Below are 22,824 nucleotides of genomic sequence, written 5' to 3' on the forward strand. Positions count from 1 at the left end.
TGTATCCTCTCTTTTTTTTGTATGGAAGTAAATAGTATATGTAATGAAACTACCCACCCCACGTATGCATCCATCATATTCTGGAGTTCCCTAGGCTTGAGTCAAAACATCATTAGGTGAATCATGTTTTTTGGAAAGTGGATCTCCATTCTTTATGATCCCATCCTTAATGAAAATGATATATATTCAATAACATATATAAAATATTATAATGATTTCATGCAAATGTAACATTGGCAATCTCACTATTCGACTGGCAACTTGTTGGACATCCCAATTGTCATATTCTCCTTTTTTTTTTTTTTTTTGTCCGAGCTTTTTTCCACATATTAGCTCGTCCAAGATCAAATTCATTGGACGAGGGTAATTTTTTCTGCATAATAAACATGTTTTTAAATATAAGAATATTTGTAAAATAGTTAAATTTAAGAATATCTTATCATTTCCCCGGCAAGATTCACATAACCTTTTATGGACATCTGATGATTATACTTGTTCTTCTTTCTTCGTGCTTGTTGTTGATTTCTCACTTTCTATATAAATTTAATAGTTTAAAATAAAAATGACAAGAAAGTGACAAATATTGATGCTCTTAGTGAAATGTTTAAGACTTCGAACTCCGAAGATAATCTCGATTTGACAAACTCTTGCCAATGATGTATTTCAATTATGTGGGAGTACATTGAAGATGGGTGTAATAAAAGTTGGGGTTCATCCTTAAGAGGGATAATATATTGTGTCGTTAATCAACACTTGAATTGTCAAAATGCAACGCTTGCAGTTTTGAGAATAGTCTTCTTACTTCTACCGTCAATTATGAAAGCATCCTAAACATTTAAAAAACTTGATTACTACCTTTCAAGTAAAATATTAATACAATACATCAACAAAGGAAAATATACATACCTCAACAATATTATAAAATTTTTCCTTTAGGTCAGTCGGTATACACTTCCAAGATATATGTAATCGGGATATGATGATGCACAGTAGATCCAACGAAAGATTTTAACTTATATCCATTGTATCCAATTGGTACTCCATCATCATTAAATTCAACCAACTTTTTTTCTCCTACAGTCCTAAATTTTATTACCTCATGCATAACAGTCCATCCTCGCATTCGCCTTTCCTTTTTATTTGGTATTTCATCTTGCTTCAGTTCCATATTTCTATTGACATTATCCAAATTTTCTTTGACATCATCCAAACCAAGTTCCAAGTCCTGATCACTGGCTAGCTCCATAGTGTAAGAATTATCCTAAAAAATAGAATAAAGTTTAGTTAGGTGTCAGATACAACAAAGTTACAAAAATTAGTAAGTGAAAACCCACTTATACATTTGTTCTTTAGGAATCCATGTGTCTTCACAATCAACTCATATATATGTTGAAATGTACTCATCCAAATCAATTCTAGATTCATTATCTAACATAGCTTTAGCCATTCCTTGACAATGTAGAGCAGTATCTGCAAGTTCATCGTCATTGTATTGATCCTCAAAATCTCTTTGTAGTGGAGTAAGAACAATAGACCATCAACCATCACTTGGATCCTCAACATAAAACATTTGTATTGCTTGAGATGCTAGAATGAAAGAATCATTTGTATGGCCTATTCTATTTAAGTCAACTAACATAAAACCAAGCTCATCAGTTTTGATGTCACCACAGTTCTCAACCCAATCACATTTAAAAATGACAGCCTTAAATGTATTATAATTTAGTTCCCAAATCTCTTGTATCACCCCATAAAAGGACATATGTCCAATCATAGGATTTTTATCTTTTAAGCTAGATACTTGCATTGCTTTTACAATTAAACTAACCCTACTATTTTGTACACTTTTATTTTTTTTCATACGACTTTGTGTGATAGTGACATCCATTAATAACATAGCTATTATATGTAATCACAATTGGATGGGGACCATGGGCAATCCACCTCAAGTTATCTGAAACTTCCACATTTCCCATTTCAAGTTCATTTCCAACTTGAGAGTCAAAAGGTTGCATAATTAAAATATAAGTAACAAAAGGTTACATAATTAAAATATAAGTGACAAAAGGTTACGTTAAATATATTTAATGTTTTACCTTTTCTCACAACCAAGATATGAAATTCCAATTATGTTCATCTTGAATCTGTTTCTTTTTTTTTTTTTTTTTTTTTAATCTACTTGAGAATTATAATTCCAATGTGATCATATGTTTTCTTATGAAGAAACAGAAAAATGTTCAAATATAATTATTTTCAAATTCATGTATTTAATGAAATAAATGGATCCAAGTCACAATAACTTACTCTATATATGGTTACACGTCAATTGTATTCTCCAAGACATATCAATGAGCTTGATATAAGAGTTCTCGCTCAGATATATAAGGAACTTCACTTGACAATGGTCTACCAATTTCTTAATTTCCTTAATTGTCTCTTAAATTTTGACACCCAAGTCCAATAGGATCAACTCCACATAAAAAATCCGAACAAAATTCAACAGCTTCATCTAATATATAACTTTCAGCAATACAACTTTCTGGGCGATGCCTATTCCTCACAGAGTTTTTAATCACTTTCATGAACCTTTCAAAGGGATACATCCATCGCAAATATATAGGCCTAGCATATCAAACATGTTTTGGTAGCATAAATCTGATAGCAATGGGGATCAATTGTTGTAAGAGCACATGATAATCATGAGATTTTAGACCATTGAGTGTTAAATCTTCCATTGACACAAGATTTCTAACATTGGAAGAGTAAACCTCAGAAACCTTCATTTTTTATAATGTCTTCAAAACACAACGTTTTTCTTCTCTAATAAGAGTATAACAAGCATAAGGAAGGAAGATTTTGTTATCCCCATTAATAGGTGTAAGATTTGGTTGAATTTGTAAACCAGCTAAATCACGTCTAGCATTCAATCTATCTTTTATTTTTTTCTAAAATCAAAAAGTATACCTATATTATTCATGCAAACATTTTTCTTGATATGCATCGCATCTAAGCAATGTCTAACATGGAGATGTTTTCAATAAGGGAGTTCAAAAAAAGCAGACATCTTATTCCAACAACCTTTGGTACTTCCTTTTGTGATTTTTTTTTCCTCTTTGAAAATCAAGATCTTTAGTTTTTTTCAAATACAACCCCTCCAAAAAAAGATTCTGGAATACTTCCAAGTTTTCTCTAACCATCAAATGACTTTTTTTTACGTCGAAAAAAATGATTTTGTACTAGAAATTTTCGACAGTCAAGGTATGCCATTTTTTTTCCCATGTTTCAGTCTTAATGAAGATGTGTTATCAACATGCCTTATAACCTTGACACTACATCCAATAAGATTTTCATATGCTAGAAAATCATTGATCGTCCACAATAGAACTGTTCTTAAGTTGAATAGTTCTTCTTGATATGCATCATAACATTGCACACCACTTTCCCACAGGAGTTTAAATCATTAATCAATGGCTCTAAGTATATCCCAATTTCATCCTTGGTTGTTTTGAACTTGAAATTAATATTGATAACATCATAAACTTTCTTTCCATACACAACCATGGGGGAAGATTATTAATGTTCATCACAACTAGCCAACAACTATACTTAGAGCTTATATCACTATGTGGATTTATTCCATATACTGGCAATGCTAAACAAATATTCCTAGGTTCAAAACTAAAGTTTGACCACATGGTGTCAACTAACTTCCAAGCTAGGGAGTCTGCAGGGTGACGTAATTTATCATCCATTTCTCTCTCATTAGCATGCTAAGTCAGATTTTTAGCACATTCAACACTTCTAAACATCCGTAAATAGCACATTATTTTGGCACGAATTTTCTTCTTCTTATTTGTGTCTTTACCATATTTCCATCTTGACTCACCACATTCAGGACACACAATTGCACTGGCATATTCCTTTCGATACAAACATTAATCATTAGGGCATGCATGAATCTTTTCATATTCCATTCCTAGTGCACCTAATGTTTTCTTTGCTTCATACATTGATGTATGGAGGTTATTAGTAGAAGGTAAGATATCCTTTAATGCTTTTAGTAGTTCTGAGAAACTAATGTCACTCCATCCATGTCTAACTTTTAAGTTATACAACTTCACTAATGTAGACAACTTGGTGAATTTTTTGCATCCTTCATACAATGGCTTCTCAGCATCATTAAGTAACCTTCTCGAATCTATTCAAATCTTTTGAATATTGTTCATGAGCAATTTCAACCATTTTTTTTTATATTTCCAACAACATTCTCTTCATACCTACACTCAGAGGATTTTCCATGCAAGGATGAACTAGGAAGTGCTTCACCATGCCAAAACTAAATCTTATAACTTTCATCAATGCCATTAAAATATAAATGATCTCTAATATCATTGCTATTATGTCTTTAACAATTTCCACATTTCAAACAAGGACAGTGTTTAGAAGTACTATTTGTATTGGAAAATCCAAATCTGATGAAGTTTTCCACACCCAGCTCAAACTCTTTAGATAATCTACTCTTTGTCATCCATGATTTATTCATACTTATAATAAGTTAATCATGGAACTACAAAATTTTTTTACAATATTCCAAATTAGATAACTCATACAACTTTGAAAATTTGTTTAGAATTGATATTTATAGAGAACTTAAGAACTTGAACTCTCAAAAACTTCAAATGTGTGTTAATGTTGTAATGAATTAGATGGTTTACTAAATTCAAAATCTTAATTAATTGGTGTAAAGAACAGATACAGCCACTTTTGTATTATGCTAAAGTAGAGATTGGTGATTTCAAATGAGACCAAATGCTTTCAAATTCTAAATGTGCTCATTATAAACCAAACAATATTCACAATAATAAGAACAAAAAAAAAAAAAAAAAAGGAATTGTGTGTTTTTTAAGCTAGATTGGAAAATAAAACCTTAGTAATTTTGCACAAAAGAAGAAAAAAGTACAACCAATATTAGGAATGAAAATATTCTATTTATCATGATGGAAAATGCACAGTCAATACTATAAAAGAGAGAACACAATCTTAATATCACAATTAGATGAAAGTTCATAAAATAGAATTGAAAATGTGGAAGATTTAAGGTTCTCATGATGTTATATTAAATTTTTACTAAATTTGACATTGAGATCAACTAAATCCACATAGACAAAAAAGATTAAGACAAAGTTCCCTGCAAATCAAAGCTAATAACAACTACCCAAAATTCTAAATGAAAATTTCCATCAACAGAATCGAATCGTGGAGGAATATAAGAAATTAAAAGGGTGAATAAAACTTAAAACCCAAAAAACGTAGACGTAATGTCAACAGAAAGAACGCAACAACGATTAGCACAATGTCGAATGTAGCTGCAAGGGAGAACGATTAGCACAAACTAGAAAACGTTGAATGGACGGCAAATGGACGACGAACAGATGGAATGTCGAACGGACAGCGAATGGACGGAATAATACTTGAAGGTCTAACGGATGGAAAATGCTTAAAGGTCAAACGAACGGACGGAGCTTGAAGGTCGAACAAACGGATGGAGCTTGAAGGTCGAACGGACGGATGGAGCTTAAAAGTCGAACGGACGGATGGAACTTGAAGGTCGACTAAAATATCATAGCGACGGCACGCAAGAGCTTGAAGATCGATCAACTAAATCTAGAGCATTTAACCCTTTTACTTCTTTAAAATAACAAGTTAATTATTTTTTATATATTACTTGACACAAAAAACACATCAAGTAAGAGCTTATTATACTTGACACAAAAAACGTGTCAAGTAATGATTCACATGAAAATATCTAAAACATTTCATGAATCTCCACTTTTTTTAACCCTTTTACTTGACATTTTCTTTTCTAAAAGGTCATTATTTGACTTTTTTTTCCCCAAAGAAACGTCAAGTAATAAAAATTACAAGTGTCAAGTAATGTAGATTTTGTAGTAACGATAATTAATATTTGAATCATATTAAAATATTTATTTCTCCTCAAATAAACTTTATATAATGTATCAAATACATTATATTAATTATATCATATATAATTAAGTTAAATTAATTATATCACATATAATTAATTCTCAGTTCATTTGAACAATTCAAATTAATCCAAAATTAATTCTTAATAATCCATGTTGAGCTACAAAGGGGACCTTATGGACCTATAGATTGAAGCTCCAATGATACTTGAATAATTAATTAAACTTCTTTAATTAAATTATCAACATCCATTAACTATCAGTCACTCTACTAAATAACGACAGTTGCACTCTTCGCACTATAGATATATTTCTGTGTCCATTAGATTTAACTAGTCAATAATGTGATGATCCTTCACAAATTGCTCAATTAGACCAAAATTACTGTTTTGCCCCTATAGTTACATCTAACTCTTTAAGTACCACTGATCCCTCTAATGAATAATAAGTCATAGTCCAACTATGACCAAACACCTCTTGGGCCAAGAGAGAGTGTGGCGCCACATTGTTTAAGCCTCAGAATCAGGCCTTAAGGGAATAATTTATCTATTTAACCCGACATCAGGTAAGAAGTGAATTTCGTCTTGTGTAGCTATGTTCCCAACTCCCCAATTAGACGAATCCTCAAAATGGTAGGCTTATTGAGTCGGCGATCTGGCCACTCTCGCCTATACAAATTAAAGAATCGTCTTTATAGATAGAAGTTCACAACTCACTTAGGATTTAGGTCATGTCACCTATAGTCATCCTGTGAAATGTAAGCCTCTATTATTAACAGTGTTATATACGAGATTAGTCATTTCGTGGTCCAGTCTTATACAAACTCCTTCGTATAGAATACCCTCACTCACATGTCTTTACATGAACGATCAGTATCAGATCATTTGTAGCACTTTACAACAATTATATCATCTAAAAAGTGGGTCGTATTCATAGTGTCACAAGGATAAGGTATCTAGTCTTATCCATCTACGACAGACCATTTAGGCTATCATTTAAACATGATCCACCTGTATGTCTCTACATACATGTTTAAGTTATAAAATATAACCTTGGATGTTAGTTTATTGGATTACGGATTAATGCTACTAAAAGTCCAATAAAACATCTCATATTTTATTAAATAAATAAATTATTTGTATATTACAATTAAAAACTACAAGTCCCACGAGATTTAGGGCATTAATCTGACAATGTTATGGGCCTTTCTACCCCTATAACCTAAATAAATATGTCTAATTGCACAATCTTAAAAAATTTCTTATCTTTTTACATGAATAGTTTATATATAAAATAATATATACGATGTGTATTTACATTTCCAATATATTTGTAATCACACCAAAAAAACAAATTGTGGTCTATGCGATGTATATTGATACTTTCCAGTATATTACCCATATATTTGACATATACTTGAGATCTTGATGGAGATATAGCGATTTTCAATTAGGAATATGGAAGCAAATATGTTAAATCTCCTAAAATGAAGTAAACATTTATCTAAAAAAAATCCTACATTAGATAAATATCAATTGAAATTAAAAATTGATATCAGTAAAAGAAGAATTAAATACTTCAAAAATCTAGATTACACATAATATAATTAATGATATTCCAAAAAGTAAAATCCTTATATAATTAATAGTAAACATGAAAATTATATAATTTTTAATTTTATTATATTACGAAATAAAAGATGAGAGACTATCAAAGGTTAAGAAAATTCCAAAAAATTGTTGAAATCTAATGGTAAAATATTTCTAAACTTTAGGACATTTATGAAATATAAGTTATGGAGTAGACTAATTTCCTAAATCTTACGTGTGATATTTGTTAGAAGTGTAAAAGTTTTATATTGGTTGAGAAAGAAAGTGATCACGGATATTAAGTGAGAATAACTATATTTATTGATATTGGACCTTTTAGATGATACAAAAGCAAAATTATAAGAATTTAAAGAATATCATATTATTATAGAGATATGTCGAGTTCGTTTGATGGGATTATTACACTGAGGGTTACTTTTTGTGGTCGTAGAGCCTTGAAAGTCTCTATATACAAAGATAAAACGTGGCCGAATTCAACAGATGAATTTGTGTAAGAACTTCTACCACAATTCCTCTTTTTATTTTTTTTTTTTATTTTTTCTTTTTCCTTTGTCGGTGTTATTGTCGTTCATTGTGTTAGTTGTTGGATAAATTTAGATCGACATAATTTAGATTATGTTTTTATTTTTTTTTTATTCACTAAGTTCTAGGAATACGTTGTTTTAGTAATTAATTATGATTATGTTTTGTTTTCGGCTTGTGTAATTTATATTTTTGTATTTTTAATATATCTAAATTTTGAGTTTGAAATTCTTAAGATACAAAATTATATTAAAAGAGATTAAAACATGAATAAATAGTATTCATGAAAAATATGTATGATAAAATATTATGTGATATTATATAGTAATAATTATATAAAATTTTCAATAAAAGAATTTTATATAGTTCTCAATGGATTAAAATATATATTACGAAATACGCACCAAAATGTTAAAAGTTCAAATCTCTCATCACCTTTGAACAAGAAATCATACATGATTTAAAATATTAATTAGGTAATTCTGCAACGATAATACTTAAGTTTATGAAGAGAGAGGGAGATAATGGAAATGCTATGAATGTGTCAACTTAATTGAGATATTCTGATACATCTACTGACCACGTTATCGTATCTTTCTAACCAAAAGATACTTGAATTTATGATTTGTAGCCCTATTTCTCTCTTTTAAAAAAGTGGTTCTAGAGGTTAGTTTTCGAAAAAGAAAATCATGTTATTTGTGAAACATATTTTGCACATTAAAGAGGGTGTGAAGAATAATATGGATTTAGAGGTGAATAATGGAATTGAGAGCTGGCATATTCATATTGGTGAAGTCTCTGTGGATTTGGCTGCGCTTGATAGGACAAGACCAACACCTTTTCTCTTATAAGTGGTCCAATTATGCCTATTACGATATAAACAAATCAACATAAAGATTTATGTGATTTATTATCGATAGAATAACTATATCTACAGATAAAGAGAAAAACAATTTTATTTAATTGAAGAGAATATTGTACAAAATATAGAAATAACATGTGAATAGAATTAAAAATGGTTTATACGTGACATCCCTTTGAAACCCTAAATATAATAGGCACAAAATAAAGATCCAAAATGAAAAATAACCATAATTTCAATATAACTTCAACTTAGGTCTCGTTTGATCATCTAGAGTGTTAGAAAGATGAAAACTATGGTAAATTATTTTTTGTGATAAATTTAAAACACGACTTCAATTTTAAAAATACTCCTAAAAAATTATTAACAATACTCATAGGTAAAAATATTATTTATAAATTTAATTTAAAAATTAAACCATTACTAAACGGACGTCAGATGTTTCCCTCAAAAAAGTATTTCATATATGAATAAAGGATTTGGAGTGCAAATGATTTTTTTTTTCTTTTTTTCCTGAGTTGAATATAAGCTCACCAAATCAATTGAAAATTGGAATTGATAGAATTAAAAATGGGCTAAAATGAGTTTAACTCCACACTAATTGATATAAATTTCTTATTCAGAGGTCGATGATTTGATTCTTTAACCGACTACTTTCTTTTATATTCTATAAAAATTAAATTGATTTGGTTTAGTTAACTTTATTTTATCAAATTTTTAGAATGGATTACACATTATAAGATGATAAATTTATTGGGTGAAATATAAAGTTGATGAATGAAGGTAAATTGACTATCATATCAATAATTTAACATAGAAATGAACGATTCAAATAAATAGAAGTTTGGGTAGATAGTCCTTAGGACACTTCTTGTGTAATTTATAGGGAGTTGAATCTCTACAAAGATTTTTTTTTTTTTTTTTTACTATGATTGAAGCACAAGATCAAGGTTTGTGAGATGGAGTGTGACAAAATCTTTGGGGAATTTTTTTCTTTTTGTGTGTTCCATGAGTTGAATTTTTACGTAATCTTTCTTAGCTCAAGCATATGACAAAATTTTCTGAGATTGGAATAGAAAGTTTACTATTCTATTTTCTTGATATGTGTTTTTAGTTTAACTTAAGAGTTCTATATATGGGAACTTAGGTAGAATTAGTCTTTCTAAAATCAAATAATGCATGTTGTTCACACGAGATTTCAAGAGAAATTTATTTCATGGAACTTGAACTTTGTATTTGTATTAATTTTGTGGAAAGTGAGTAAAATCTCTAATACATAATGTTTTGATGCTTTCAAAATAAACTATAGTCTTTAAGCTGGTTGATCTTCTTGAATGATCAATTTTTGGGCTTGTTGATCTTCTTGGATGATCGGTCTTTGGACTTGTTGATCTTATTGGATGATTGGCCCTTTGGGCTTGTTGAACTTCTTGGATGATCGGCCTTTGGGCTTGTTGATCTTCTTGGATGATCGACCTTTGAGCTTGATGATATTCTTGAACGATCGACATTTAGGCTTGATGATCTTCTTGGACGATTGGCCTTTGGGATTGTTGATTTTCTTGGATGATTAGTGCTCGCACAAGGCTTCCAGAGAAACTTGTTTCGTGGAGTTGAACTTGAGTTTGTGTTGATGTTGATGTTGATTTGATGCGATATGGTTTGATCTCTAGTACTTGATCCTTTGATTCTCTCTCAGTCGAATGCGTATGCTTGATTTGAGAAATGGAGTTGAAGTCTTGGAAGAATAGTTGTATCTCCAAAAGACTTCGGTTTTCATAATGCTTGTATCTCCAAAGGACTTCAGTCTTCAAGCGTCGTCAGATTGCATGTATCTTCAAAGGACTTCAGTCTTCAAAACTTTGATATGTCTTCTGATCTTCAGAGCTTTAATGTCTTCTGATCTACAGAGCTTTGATATGTCTTCTGATCTTCAAAGCGTTAGTGTCTTTTGATTTTCAAAGCTTTGGAGGAGTTATGTTCTTCAAATCCTTGGAGTTTCAGACTTCAGATCTTTAGAGAGATTTTGCCTTCAATTCCTCCTCCCTCCTCCCAAATGAAGAGAAAATGCATCTATTTATAAAGGTTTCTCATGGGCTTGGGCCTAATTACTTTAGTGAGCCAAATTTGGGTTTAGGCCAATGAACTTAATCTTTAATTTAGCCCAAAATTTCATCATGGGTTTGAATTGGATTGGGCCCGATCGACTTTAATTACTCGGCCCAATCCAATTTATAACTTTTTCAATAAATTCAGGCTTTCATTGATGATATGGCAACTCGTGATTCACCGAAATTTCTCATTCAACACATGTTTATGTTTATATATACCTTATTTGAATCTCATCAAAATTATATATATTTTTTCTTTATTATTTAATATATTTTTAGAGTAATGGTCGATACCATAGGAGATTGATATATTTCAAGATCAATGTCAAAGACAAAATATTTTGGTCAATCATTAAAATAGGTGTAATTTGTTTCACATGTAACAATATATACTGAGTCGTCATATATATCTATACTTGGATAATTTCTGGTCATCATTCGAAAAATAGTGCATTGAGTCTATACATTATTCAAAGAAAAAAGGATAAGATTTATAAAATCAAATTACAAATCCAAATATGAACTAATTTTTGGCTACCATTTCTGGAAAAAAAATGCCTTAATCAAAAATGTAAGTGTGAACCCTGAATCCTAATTTCTCTACTTAAGTATGTTCCATACTAAGATTAGTGTGGTGAGTAGGTTGATGTGGAAATTAGTGTGTAATGGTAGAGAAAAGAGTGGAGATTTGAAGAAAAGAGGAAATTTGGAAGTTTAACTCTTGGGGAAAAATTGGAAAATTTGGTTAGGTATAGAATTTTGTGTTGGATGCGTTGGATGCGTTGGATGATGGATGCATTGGATGCGTTGGATGATGGATGCATTGGATGTGTTGGATGCGTTGGATGAGTTGGTGAAGGAAGGAAAATAGAAGTGATGCGTTGGAAGGTTGGATGGCACAAGGGTAGGCGAGGACACGGGCAAGGTATTCGGCATGCATCGAGCGCCCATGCACAGTGCATAGCCCATGCGTCAAGCAGACCAAGCACTGCCAAATGCCCAGTCATGCGTCGAGTAGCCTCGGCCAAACGCCCAGCCATGCGTCGAAGCGCCCCGGCTAAACTGCCAAGCGATGCGTCGAGTGCCCCTGCCCATGCGTTGATGCCATGCACCGAGCGCTCCTGCCCATGCGTCGAGCGACTAGCCTATACAGCGAGCGCCCTGTCGAACGACTATGCCTATGCGTCGAAGCATCAATGCGGCCAAGCACGCCCATGCGGCCGAGCAAGCCTGCGAGCGATGGCCAGCGCCTATGCAGCACGCTCATGCGTCAAGCAGCTAGCGCCTATGCCAAGCACCATGCGCCCATGCCGAGCAAGCCTTGCGGTGGTACCTAGTGAGCCATGCGTCGAGGATGAGCGGCCACCCTATGCGTTGGTGATGGCTGGCTCTTTCAATGTCTAAGTTGGATTACGATGGTAGTAAGTTGGCTTGCTATGCGTTGATTATGGACTATACGTTGAACATCTAAGAGTTGGACGCATATAAAGGATGAGATCACCTAGAAAACGTCATCAAACCATGTGTCTTCTTGGGAGGAAAGCCTTAAGCCTTAAGAATTTGAGGTGGTGGCATCAGATTGGAAGCTCATGCGTTGGCTACACAGGAGGAAGACACTTAGGTTACACTGATCAAAATGATGTGTTGGTAGTGTGTGGGAGAAACACTTAGCCATGCAGCTAAGTAAGTGGTGTCAACTTTGGGGAATGTTTATATGCCTATAAATAGAGCCAAGAGATTTCATTTTAGATCATAATTCAAAAATACCGTAAAAAGAGTGAGAAAGTTGAGCAAACCTTGCGTTGGAGCCAAAATCCATGAGTTGGTCATAATATTTTAAATAGGACGCATTGGGCAGTGAAGTTTGGAAAGCAGCATCAACTTGGGATGAGGACTTCTCCCAATTTACTCATGTGTTTGGAGTGATTCCAAATCCACCTGAAAGCTATGAAGTCTAGTTTTCAGGATAGAGCTGCCGAAGGAAAAGCTCGAAGGGATCGGACTGGAAACTGAGAAGAAGGCAGAAAGGTCAGGCTGTCGGATAAGCTTGGACCAGTCTTGAAGATTATGCGATTTCGGCCAAACCACGAGAGGTTCTGAGCTCAAATTTTAGGGTAGGCTTCCTGAGAAAAATATGTTTGTAGAAGGAAGTATCTCAAAATAAGATTTAGAACTATGAGTAATCTACGCTGTATATTGAATCTAGATTCTAGGGGTGAAAAGGGAGCCCGAGGTAGAAAAGGGAGCTACTAGAGTGAAAAGCTCCTAGGCAATCAAGGTGAGTGGCTAAAACATTTTGACTAAAACATTTGCTTAAAATGTTTGGTTACAACGTGTTATAGAAAGCATGTTTTAAAGAAGATTATTCTCATATCAGCTAGTTTTACAATGTGATTTCCAAGAAAACCATGAGTTATGTTTTAAACGCATGCATGTATGAGAAATTGTTGAAAAGCGATTTATATGTGTTAAATATACCCAGAATGCGTTAGTACCTTAAAGCCATGTTTTTATATGTGTTATACTTTACATGCTTTAAAGAGAGAAAGTCATTTATGACTAGTTTTACTTAAAACACGATACCGAAGGACATTTGAGAAGGTATCCGCCCAACTAGATACCGAAGGACTTTGAGAAGGTATCTATTGGTACTGAAGGACGTTTGAGAAGGTACGAAACCAACCAGATACTGAAGGACATTTGAGAAGGTATCCGCCCAACTAGATACCGAAGGACTTTGAGAAGGTATCTATTGGTACTGAAGGACGTTTGAGAAGGTACGAAACCAACCAGATACTGAAGGACATTTGAGAAGGTATCTGAACAGAAGTACTTAAGGTATGACGGTACTTAGTATGGCCACGTGCACGTAGGTAGAGTCAGAGATTAAGCAAAAGGGTTCTCTCTTGACTAGTAGTTGGTGTTGGGATTGTTTTTACCCACAGTAGGGTGTTTCATGCTTGGAAAATGTTTATACTGCAATACAAGTACTGTAGAAGCTTATATTTCAGTTAAACTCTTTATTGAGATTTTGCATGAGAATCAATTATCTTTCTTAAGTCACTCATTGGACGCAAGCTCACCCCGTTTTCAAATGTTCCTCCCCCCCAAGGTAGCGGTCAAATCCTCTGAAGATAGCTGCATCTGCTCTACTACTAAAGGACAAAGAGATTTGTAACCCGTCTGTTTAGGTGGTTTCTGTTAATATTGTATACATGTTACTGTTGTTCATATAGAGACTAGGGTTTTTGGGTTTTGGGACTTGTAAATCTAGTATTGTAATGACTCTAAATATGTTATGTTTCTAAATTAATAAATTTTTAGCCTAAAGACATTCCGCTGTATATAAGTTATATTTTGGTATCAGAGTTATTCCGCAAGAATTATTAGGCAGTAAGTGTCAGCCAAATGGTTGATAACTGTTGCAGTCATGCCCTTCTCTAAGCTAAGAGGGTGGTCTGGGGCGGGGTGTGACAGTAAGAGTCTTAGAAATTGTTATGTTGTGAATCAAAAGAATACTAAAACTTTTTCCCTAATTTTGGGGTGAAATAGATTTCCAACTTTGCTAGTGTTGAAAAACTTGAGCTCCAATTTTGTTTATTTTGTCTCATTGTTGAATGTTATTAGGTCATGTTTATTTTCCTGTAAATGTAACCCATCCATGATAATTTGAAAAGTGAGATCCATTTGATTATTTTTATTGTTGCTTATCAGTATTCTGTAATCGTAATGAAATGTGGGCGCCACTATAAAATCTGTAATAAACCATCGTAATAATCCTATTACAAAGGAGAAGATCATCAATCCAATTACATTTGATTTTTACGTGGCTCCCACATGCTTTTTTTTAACTAACTTTTCATTATTTACCCTTTTCATTACATTTCCATAGGGAAGTAACGACACCAATAAACTTGTTATTACAACTTCATCAGTGTGTACTAATCACAATCAAAGGAATTTCATTCATCCTTTGTAATTGAGGTCCAATACAATTAGTACATGAATGTAAATCCATTACGATTGCAGCAATTTTGATTACGAATGAGTATTAATTCTGATTTGGATAGTTGCTTTCGGATCCATCTTATTATATGATATTTAAAAATTTATATATAGAGAGAGTGGATGCAATGTATCATGATGTCAAATGGATGGTCACAAATGATCCTTCTAAAAAGGAGTGATCTTTTGTCCCTAATTACATGGAGAGAATTCCTTAAAATCACATCAAATCCCAAATGAATAAGAAACACTGTTGAGGCAACTACTTAAAGTTAGTGTTAGTGGACACACTCTCAATTCAGACAAACATTCTCAGTTTTTTAATATATTTCTTTATATAATATTCTATTGAAGAATCCGTACTTCAACATTTGTACAAGTATAATTTCAGAAAATATATTATTTTCCTTGGTTAATCACTCTAATTCAATTATATATATTATAGTAATTTATTTTATTGAATATAGTTAATATAAGCTGCTACTACATAAACCTAGGTCTCTATAGTTTTTTTTTTTTTTTTTAATTCATACCTTGCTCTATTGACAAGGCACTTATTATCTTTTATAAGATTGAAACTTCCATGCATCATCCTTAAAAAAAAATTAACTTTTTATTGGTAAATTATTTGTTCTCAATATTTTACTTGTTGCCATAATCCTTAGAATAAAATGATGTTTGACAAAATGAGTATAACTCAATTGACATATTATTTGAATTAAAAAAATGTTAATTTAAATTTGACGATTGTTGCCATATTTCGCTTTTCTTCTTTCTTTTCCATCCTTATCAATTATTTACATTAGCTTCTATTTTCTTGAAGCCATAGAAAAAAAAATTAAAAAAACCAATAAAAGTTAAATTATCATTTGTCATACTTATTACTAGTTTATAATTAATTTTTTAAAATAGGTTAAGAAACAATTTTCGTCCATAAACTTTAACGAAAGTAACAGTTTAGTCTCTAAATTTTGGTTTGTAACAATTTAGCCTCTGAACTTTTAATATTGTAACAATTTAGTCCTGAACTTTAGTATGTAACAATTTAGTCGTTGTACTTTTAAATTTATAACAATTTAGTCCCTTAAGTAAACAAATTTATCAAAATTAGATGTCAATTTTATTATTTCATGATGTAGACTTTGTATTTTATAAAAGATATCGAGTCCCTAATTAGTTTACCGATTTATTTAGGTAAGAAATCTCATTAAGTCATAACAATAATTCCTACAATAAGAACTAAATTGTTACAAATCTTAAAGTATAAGGACTAAATTATTACATAGTAAAGTTCGGGGATTAAATTGTTACAAAATTAAAAGTCCAGGAACTAAATCATTATAAACTAAAGTTTAGAGACTAAATTGTTATTTTTATGAAAGTTCAGGGACTAAAAGTGTTTTTTAACCTACTTTTTATTATCTATAGTAATGTTACCTATAAATTTTGGAAACATGTTTCCATGATTTTTTCTACCATGAAAATACTATTATCATTTAACCAATTTCTATATATATATAAACTTTAAAAGTACATAATCAAATGGGCTGACAAGAGAAATAGCAAAATTTAAAGTTTCATTTGGAAAAATGGCAAAAAAGTTTCAAAATTGTAAAAATAGCAAAACAAATCTAAATAATAGTAAATACAAATTGGTAAATGACCAAACTACCCCAAAGACTAACAAATTAAATACAAATAGACAATGATTCAAAAACGACTCCAAAACTACAAATACACTTTATCTAAACTTCTAGAAGTAAAAAAAAAAATTACAATCTCAACCAAAAACTAAAAAATAAATATCATGGTCAAAATCTTATAAACGGTTCGAAAATCTAAAAACTCGTCAATATGGTCCTCGTCGAGAAACAATTGGTGATTGCTTCTTCAATGGACGACCACGATGGTGTGTATGTGGTGTGATGATCATGGTGGTGCCATGTGGCTGCTTAGAGAACTAGTTAATGATGAGCAAAAGAAGATTTGACAGTCATTCAATCCAAAATGTAGGGTGATGGTGAGAGAAGAAAGAATGGAAGGTTCTAAAGGAGGTGATCGTAGATGCGACTGTGGTGAGGAGGATATGCTAACATAGATTTTAAAGAAGATGTTGTGGAGATATTATGGCTACAAGCTTGCTGCAAATGGAAAATAGGAAAGAGAGAGAAAAAGGATGAGATAAGAGGGGGGTAAAGTAGAATTTGGATTTAAAAATATGTAGAGAGGAAAGTACTAAGATTTTTTTTTCACAAATTATAAATATATTGAAACTTTAGAAATAAGGATTAGGTTTTTTTAAAAAAATAAAATAATATAAAACAAATCTTATCAAAATAATAAATAGGTATATAAATATGTTATCATTAGATTACATTTTAAAAAGTATAAACTATATAAATAATAATAATATACACAAAAAATTAATATAATAACAAAATGTATAAACAAATAATAAAAAAAGATAAAATATTATCGGATAACAAATGATATATTCAAATAGCTATTGTTGGAGAAAAATTAGGGAGAATCTCTAATTTAAATCAAGAAACATAAAAAAATGAAGATTAAAATCACATAATTACAGTGTAAATGTAGATTAATTAATTTCATAACTTCATGTTACAATTACACCGTATCTGTAAATGTATATTAGTTAACTTTCAGAGTTCATCGAGGACAAATTGGAAATACATTTAACTTTATATTACATTTTAAAATTGATAACAACATGTTTAAACTAATAAAAAAAAGATTTAGATAAAATTAGATCTGGTACCAAAAAGTTAAACCAATTGAAAAAAAAGTTAGATAATACTTGGTCATTTGATATTTAGTAATATAATAACTATGAAAATCACTGTCGCTTTTCTAATTTGGAAACATTTGTCATTTTTGCTATTCTTCAAGTAAACCCTTTGTATAAAGGGTCCAATATAACCGTTTTTGCATCTTTTAAACTTATGCTTAAAAACTAAAGAATAGAAAAGTATGTACTAAAAATTCATTGACCAAACATATTGTGAGACCACCGATTACCGATTATTCACGTTTATGAAAGGAAGGGTAAGAAAGAGATTTACTTGGAGACCCCGGAATGTGAGGGAGGTTTTAGGACGGTTTTAAAGAGTGGGGGAGGGTGTGAAGAATTTGGTCAAACGTTTGGCTCTTGGGAGAGGATCCTCATCCCTCTATAATGTGTTGAGTATTGACGGTTCTATCTTTCTTTCTTTTTATTGTCTTTATTTTCTCTTGAACATTGTGATAGTTAATTTTCCTTGATGTAAGTATGTTACACAAAGGTATTTGCCTGGTGATTTCTCAGAATACGTGTTTTTTGTTGGAATTTTCTGCTTGCATGGAAGAAAATACTTAACACACATCTATTCTCATGGACCAAACATATCTATTCTTGAAAATTAGGAGATTAAAAATGAAAACTCAAAGATTAAAAAAATATTTAAAAAAAAAAAAGATAATTTTCCAATGGAATATATATATAAGAATCGGCTTACACATGAAATATGGCATTTCACAAGACTATCAAAAAGAAAGCCAAGTATAAACTGATTAAAATTTAATTCAATTAGTCAAGACGTTAACAACCTAATAACCTAAGAATCAAGGATTGCAAACATGAAAGTGCAAACACAATTAGGTATTGCATCAACTACATGGGTTCATGTTCTGATGATGAAAGAGAAGAATGTCATTCTTTCAGGCGCCACATGCAATTTTTTGGCCAGTACTTGGCAACGTATCCATTAAAAGTAAATAAACAAAAAGAGTACCTTTTTATTGATGAGATAGGTGGCTGTCTGGCTGATGAGCTGTAGCCTTTAGCTGGGGAAGAGCAATGTCCTGAAGCTGCCACTGCTCATGCTGGGAGCCAAAGACTTCCTTCTTGACCAGATGACTTCTTAACAGCTCACTTTGTGGCACTGAAATTAGCCAGTAGTTTCAATGGTTTCTTCTTCTTCTAACATAAAATAGAACCAAGTTTCTGTGACGATTTGAAATACAAGTAGAAGAGTGGATCATCAATTCCCAATACTCTTTGGGGACATGGTTGAGATAATTATCCTAAAGTAAACAATATATATACCAGCATAATTAAATAATGTGATATAGTTGAGACTTCAGAGAGGTCAACTTCAGGATCCAACACACCTATGAGAGTATAAACGTATAAACTACAAATTCATACATAAATTAAGAAATATTGTTACTTGCTTCATCAGTCACTTTCTCAAATCACCAGGCGATACTTTTAGGCCATTCATTACGCCTTTTAGTTTCTACTGTCTGCCCTTCTTCATGCTGCAAGAAGGGCATTTGTATTGTTTGATACTATCAGCCTTGGCAGGTGTTATCCTTACGCACTTTCCGTGGTACCACCTTTCGCAGATGTCACAACCAATCCAGAACTCATCTGCACTGTAATTTTCACCACAGCTACCACAGAGGGTTTCACTATGTTCATCGACATCCTCCTCGCAACTCTGTTCGGCATGTTTAGGGTTGCTTTTCACCTGCCCATCATTGGATCTCTATAATAGAGAGGTATCAAGTTAATAGGTATTCAGAAGCTTTAAACAATTTGTTAACTACTCCAAATGCTTTAACAAGTTAAGATAGTAATATTTTAAGTTGATGTGAACAGAAAGTACTTTTCTCCAAAATTTGGCTAGACGATGATATGAAAATCGACAACAGACAAAGATTACATCCTCCAATCCCCTCCCGAGAATTCATTGCACCGACCCCCAGGAGAGAATTGTACACAGAGAATTCAATTGTGAGTTATCAAAAAACATGATCAACTAAATAAACCTTAGCGCTTCCTTGCGATCTGCTTCCACTATCTACACTATGCTTCTCTTTGGCAGGCTTCCGTTCTGTCACAACTTCAAAGACAGTGGGAAGATCATTCATCAAGCTAAATAAACGCTTTCTGTCATTATATGATTAGTAAGATGGAAAAAGTTAGTGCACAGTTTCACAAAAAAGAACATCATTATGTAATCACATTAAATAAACAGTTAAGTCATTCTTCAACCTCCTAAAAGCACAATTGTTCAGACACTAACAATGTTATTGAAGGCAAATCAACCATAATAAGCTGGGAAACAAAAGAAAGTTATATGATTGCTATAGTTAGTTATGGACCTATCACCTATATGTCACAGAATATTTGCCAATGCAAGAAGAAACATTAGAGAAAGTAAATTGGTATTACCTAAAAAAGTTCACAAACAATGTACATAAATGCAGGTTTAAAAAGAATTGCAATGAACAGACCCTCCCAGCCTTATAACCAGCAAGCAAAAAATCAAAAGTGTAGCCATTTACCTTTCGTTTCGATTAAGCCTTGCTCCGAGATAGAAAGCCACAGAGAGCAACCAGGAATCACTATGTACAGCAACAAGAGAGAGCCAATCTTTTCTGTTCATGCCATCTCTTGCAAAATTGATTCCAAGTGCAGGCTCAGGAAGCTCCGGTGGAACCTCTTCTACTGGAAGAACCACTTCCCAAGTTTCATTGGGATGTCCATAAAGACACAAATTTTCCTTATCTGAAAAGTTAGAAATCAAAGCGAAAAATATATGAGAAGGATCATAAAACGATAGTAAATTCCTTCTCTCAAAAAAGAAATGAAATAGAAAACCAATCCACACATTATGGTATGCATCAATTAATTAAGATGCTCCAAGTATACGGAACAACCATTCCAGGATCTCGATGCAAGATCATAAAAATTAAACTTCGAATTCTAGAAACAAACATTCAATCTGAAGCAATTGCCAAGATTATGTCATTAAACAAGATTAGGAAACAATATCTCAACTCATTATGCAACAAAGCCTCGTTAAAATCGCCAGAAATTTGACATTTAGAGAAAAACAGCAAACATCATAAAGAAAATCATCTAGAAAGAAACTGCACAGAAGTTATAAAAATCAAAACTTCGAATTCAAGAAACAAAAATTCAATCTGAGGCAATTGCGAAAACTATGTAACTAAACGAGATTAGGAAACAATAACTCAACTCATTATGCATCAAAGGCTCGTTAAATTCGCCAGAAATTTGACATTTAGCGAAAAAAGTAAACATCGTTAAAAAAAATCATCTAGAAAGAAACTGCGAACTTCGAATTAAAGAAACAAATATTCAATCTGAAACAATTGCCAAAACTATGTAACTAAACGTGATAAGGAAACAATATCTCAACTCATTATGCATCAAAGGCTCGTTGAATTCGCCAGAAAATCGACATTTAGCAAAAAAAAAAAAAGAAAAAGGGAAAAAAAACAGTAAACATCGTCAAAAAATCATCTAAAAATAATCATCACCTGGATCACAGAGGCCGTAGAATTCATCGACATCTAAGAAGAAGAAGAAGAAGAAAAGGAAAATGAGTGATGTGAGAGTTAAAGGAAAGAAGAGGAAAAAGAGAGGAGGAAGAAAAGACCGTGAGCAAGAGCGCGAACAAGAGCGGCACGGCGAGCGGTGTAATCTTTGAAAATTTCTTCGACGGTTTTGGGAGTGGTGGAAGGGATTTCCATGGCGGAAAGGAGATCTGAAATGGGAATTGGGAATGAAGGGAGGGAAGGAGTAATGCATGAGTTTGGGAAAGAAGAGAGCGTAAGAGAAAGAGACAGAGATCCATGTAAACGTCAACACCGCGAACCGGAGGTTGGAATGTTAATTGACGCTAACCAATATTACTATCGCCACTCCTTTTTTTTTTTTTTTTTTTTCCCAATCCCAACCACTCCCTCTTTTCTTTCATCTTTTTTATCTTATCATTTTAACTTTTACGGCCTGTTTGGGCCCAAGGGTGGACTCCATGTTTGGGGCTTTAATTATTCTTCGTTGGAGCTCTAATATTATTTTCAAAATTAACTCTAGATAACACTATTCCCAATCCCATAATTTCTGTTGTTTCACTACTTGCAACATTTCCTCTCTTCTCCCTCGTCTTCTGTCTTCTTTCTTTAGTTCTGTATTGTCTTCAGATTTGGTTTCACATTTCTTCATCTCCGTTAGTCCCATCGCTGTCGAAACCAGATTTGAATCCTTATAACTATAGATTTAGCCCTTTACAAATCTATAGAACTACGTTTTGTTTGGGTTGATGCCTTAAATCTCGTAGGGTTTTATAGTTTGTAGTTTTATTGTACAAACATTTTATTTATTTAATAAAATATGAGATATTTTATTTGATACTTAGTAACATTAAACCCTTAAACCAATAAACTAACATCTAAGGTTATCATCTGTAGCTTAAACATGTATATAGAGACATACAGGTGGATCATGTTTAAGCGATAACCTAAATGGTCTGTAGTAGGTGGACAAGGTTGGATACCTTATCCTGATGACATTATGAATACGGTCTGCTTTGTAGATGTTACAATTGTTATAAAGTGATACAAATAATCTTATCTTGATCATTCATGTGGAGACATGTGAGCGAGGGTATTTACACAAAGAAGTTTGTATAAGATCAGACCACAAAATGACCAGCCTCATTATATAACGTCGTTCATAATTGAGACTTACATTTCACATGGATGACCATAGATGACATGACCTAAATCCTAAGTGAGTTGTGAACTGTCTATGAAGGAAGTTCTTTGATTTGTATAGGGTGAGAGTGGCCAAATCGCCGACTCAATAAACTTACCATTTTGGGGATTCGTCTGATTTGGGAGCTGGGAAGACA

At 32.4% G+C, this 22,824-nt stretch overlaps 1 protein-coding gene across 1 annotated transcript; it reads right to left on the reverse strand.

The window, feature by feature from the left end:
* Positions 1-19,163: 19,163 nt before the first annotated feature.
* On the reverse strand, positions 19,164-21,796 carry LOC120089741 (PHD finger protein ALFIN-LIKE 1-like). The gene is made up of 5 exons (XM_039047118.1): positions 21,568-21,796; positions 21,449-21,481; positions 20,447-20,669; positions 19,928-20,048; positions 19,164-19,644 (listed from the first exon to the last, which is right to left on the reverse strand). The coding sequence occupies exons 1-5, from the start codon at positions 21,659-21,661 to the stop codon at positions 19,393-19,395; spliced, it is 723 nt and encodes a 240-aa protein (XP_038903046.1). The 5' UTR covers positions 21,662-21,796; the 3' UTR covers positions 19,164-19,392.
* Positions 21,797-22,824: the final 1,028 nt, after the last annotated feature.

This window comes from Benincasa hispida, chromosome 11 (genome assembly GCF_009727055.1).
Source record: "Benincasa hispida cultivar B227 chromosome 11, ASM972705v1, whole genome shotgun sequence".
Lineage (NCBI taxonomy): Eukaryota > Viridiplantae > Streptophyta > Magnoliopsida > Cucurbitales > Cucurbitaceae > Benincasa > Benincasa hispida.

Excerpts from the sequence above, each read along its gene's own strand:
- LOC120089741 (XM_039047118.1), bottom strand. The coding sequence starts at position 21,661 with ATGGAAATCCCTTCCACCACTCCCAAAACCGTCGAAGAAATTTTCAAA. Across the intron at positions 20,670-21,448 it reads CTACGGCCTCTGTGATCCAG|ATAAGGAAAATTTGTGTCTT; the intron begins GTGATGATTATT and ends CTAACTTTTCAG. Across the intron at positions 20,049-20,446 it reads AGGCTTAATCGAAACGAAAG|AAAGCGTTTATTTAGCTTGA; the intron begins GTAAATGGCTAC and ends ATATAATGACAG.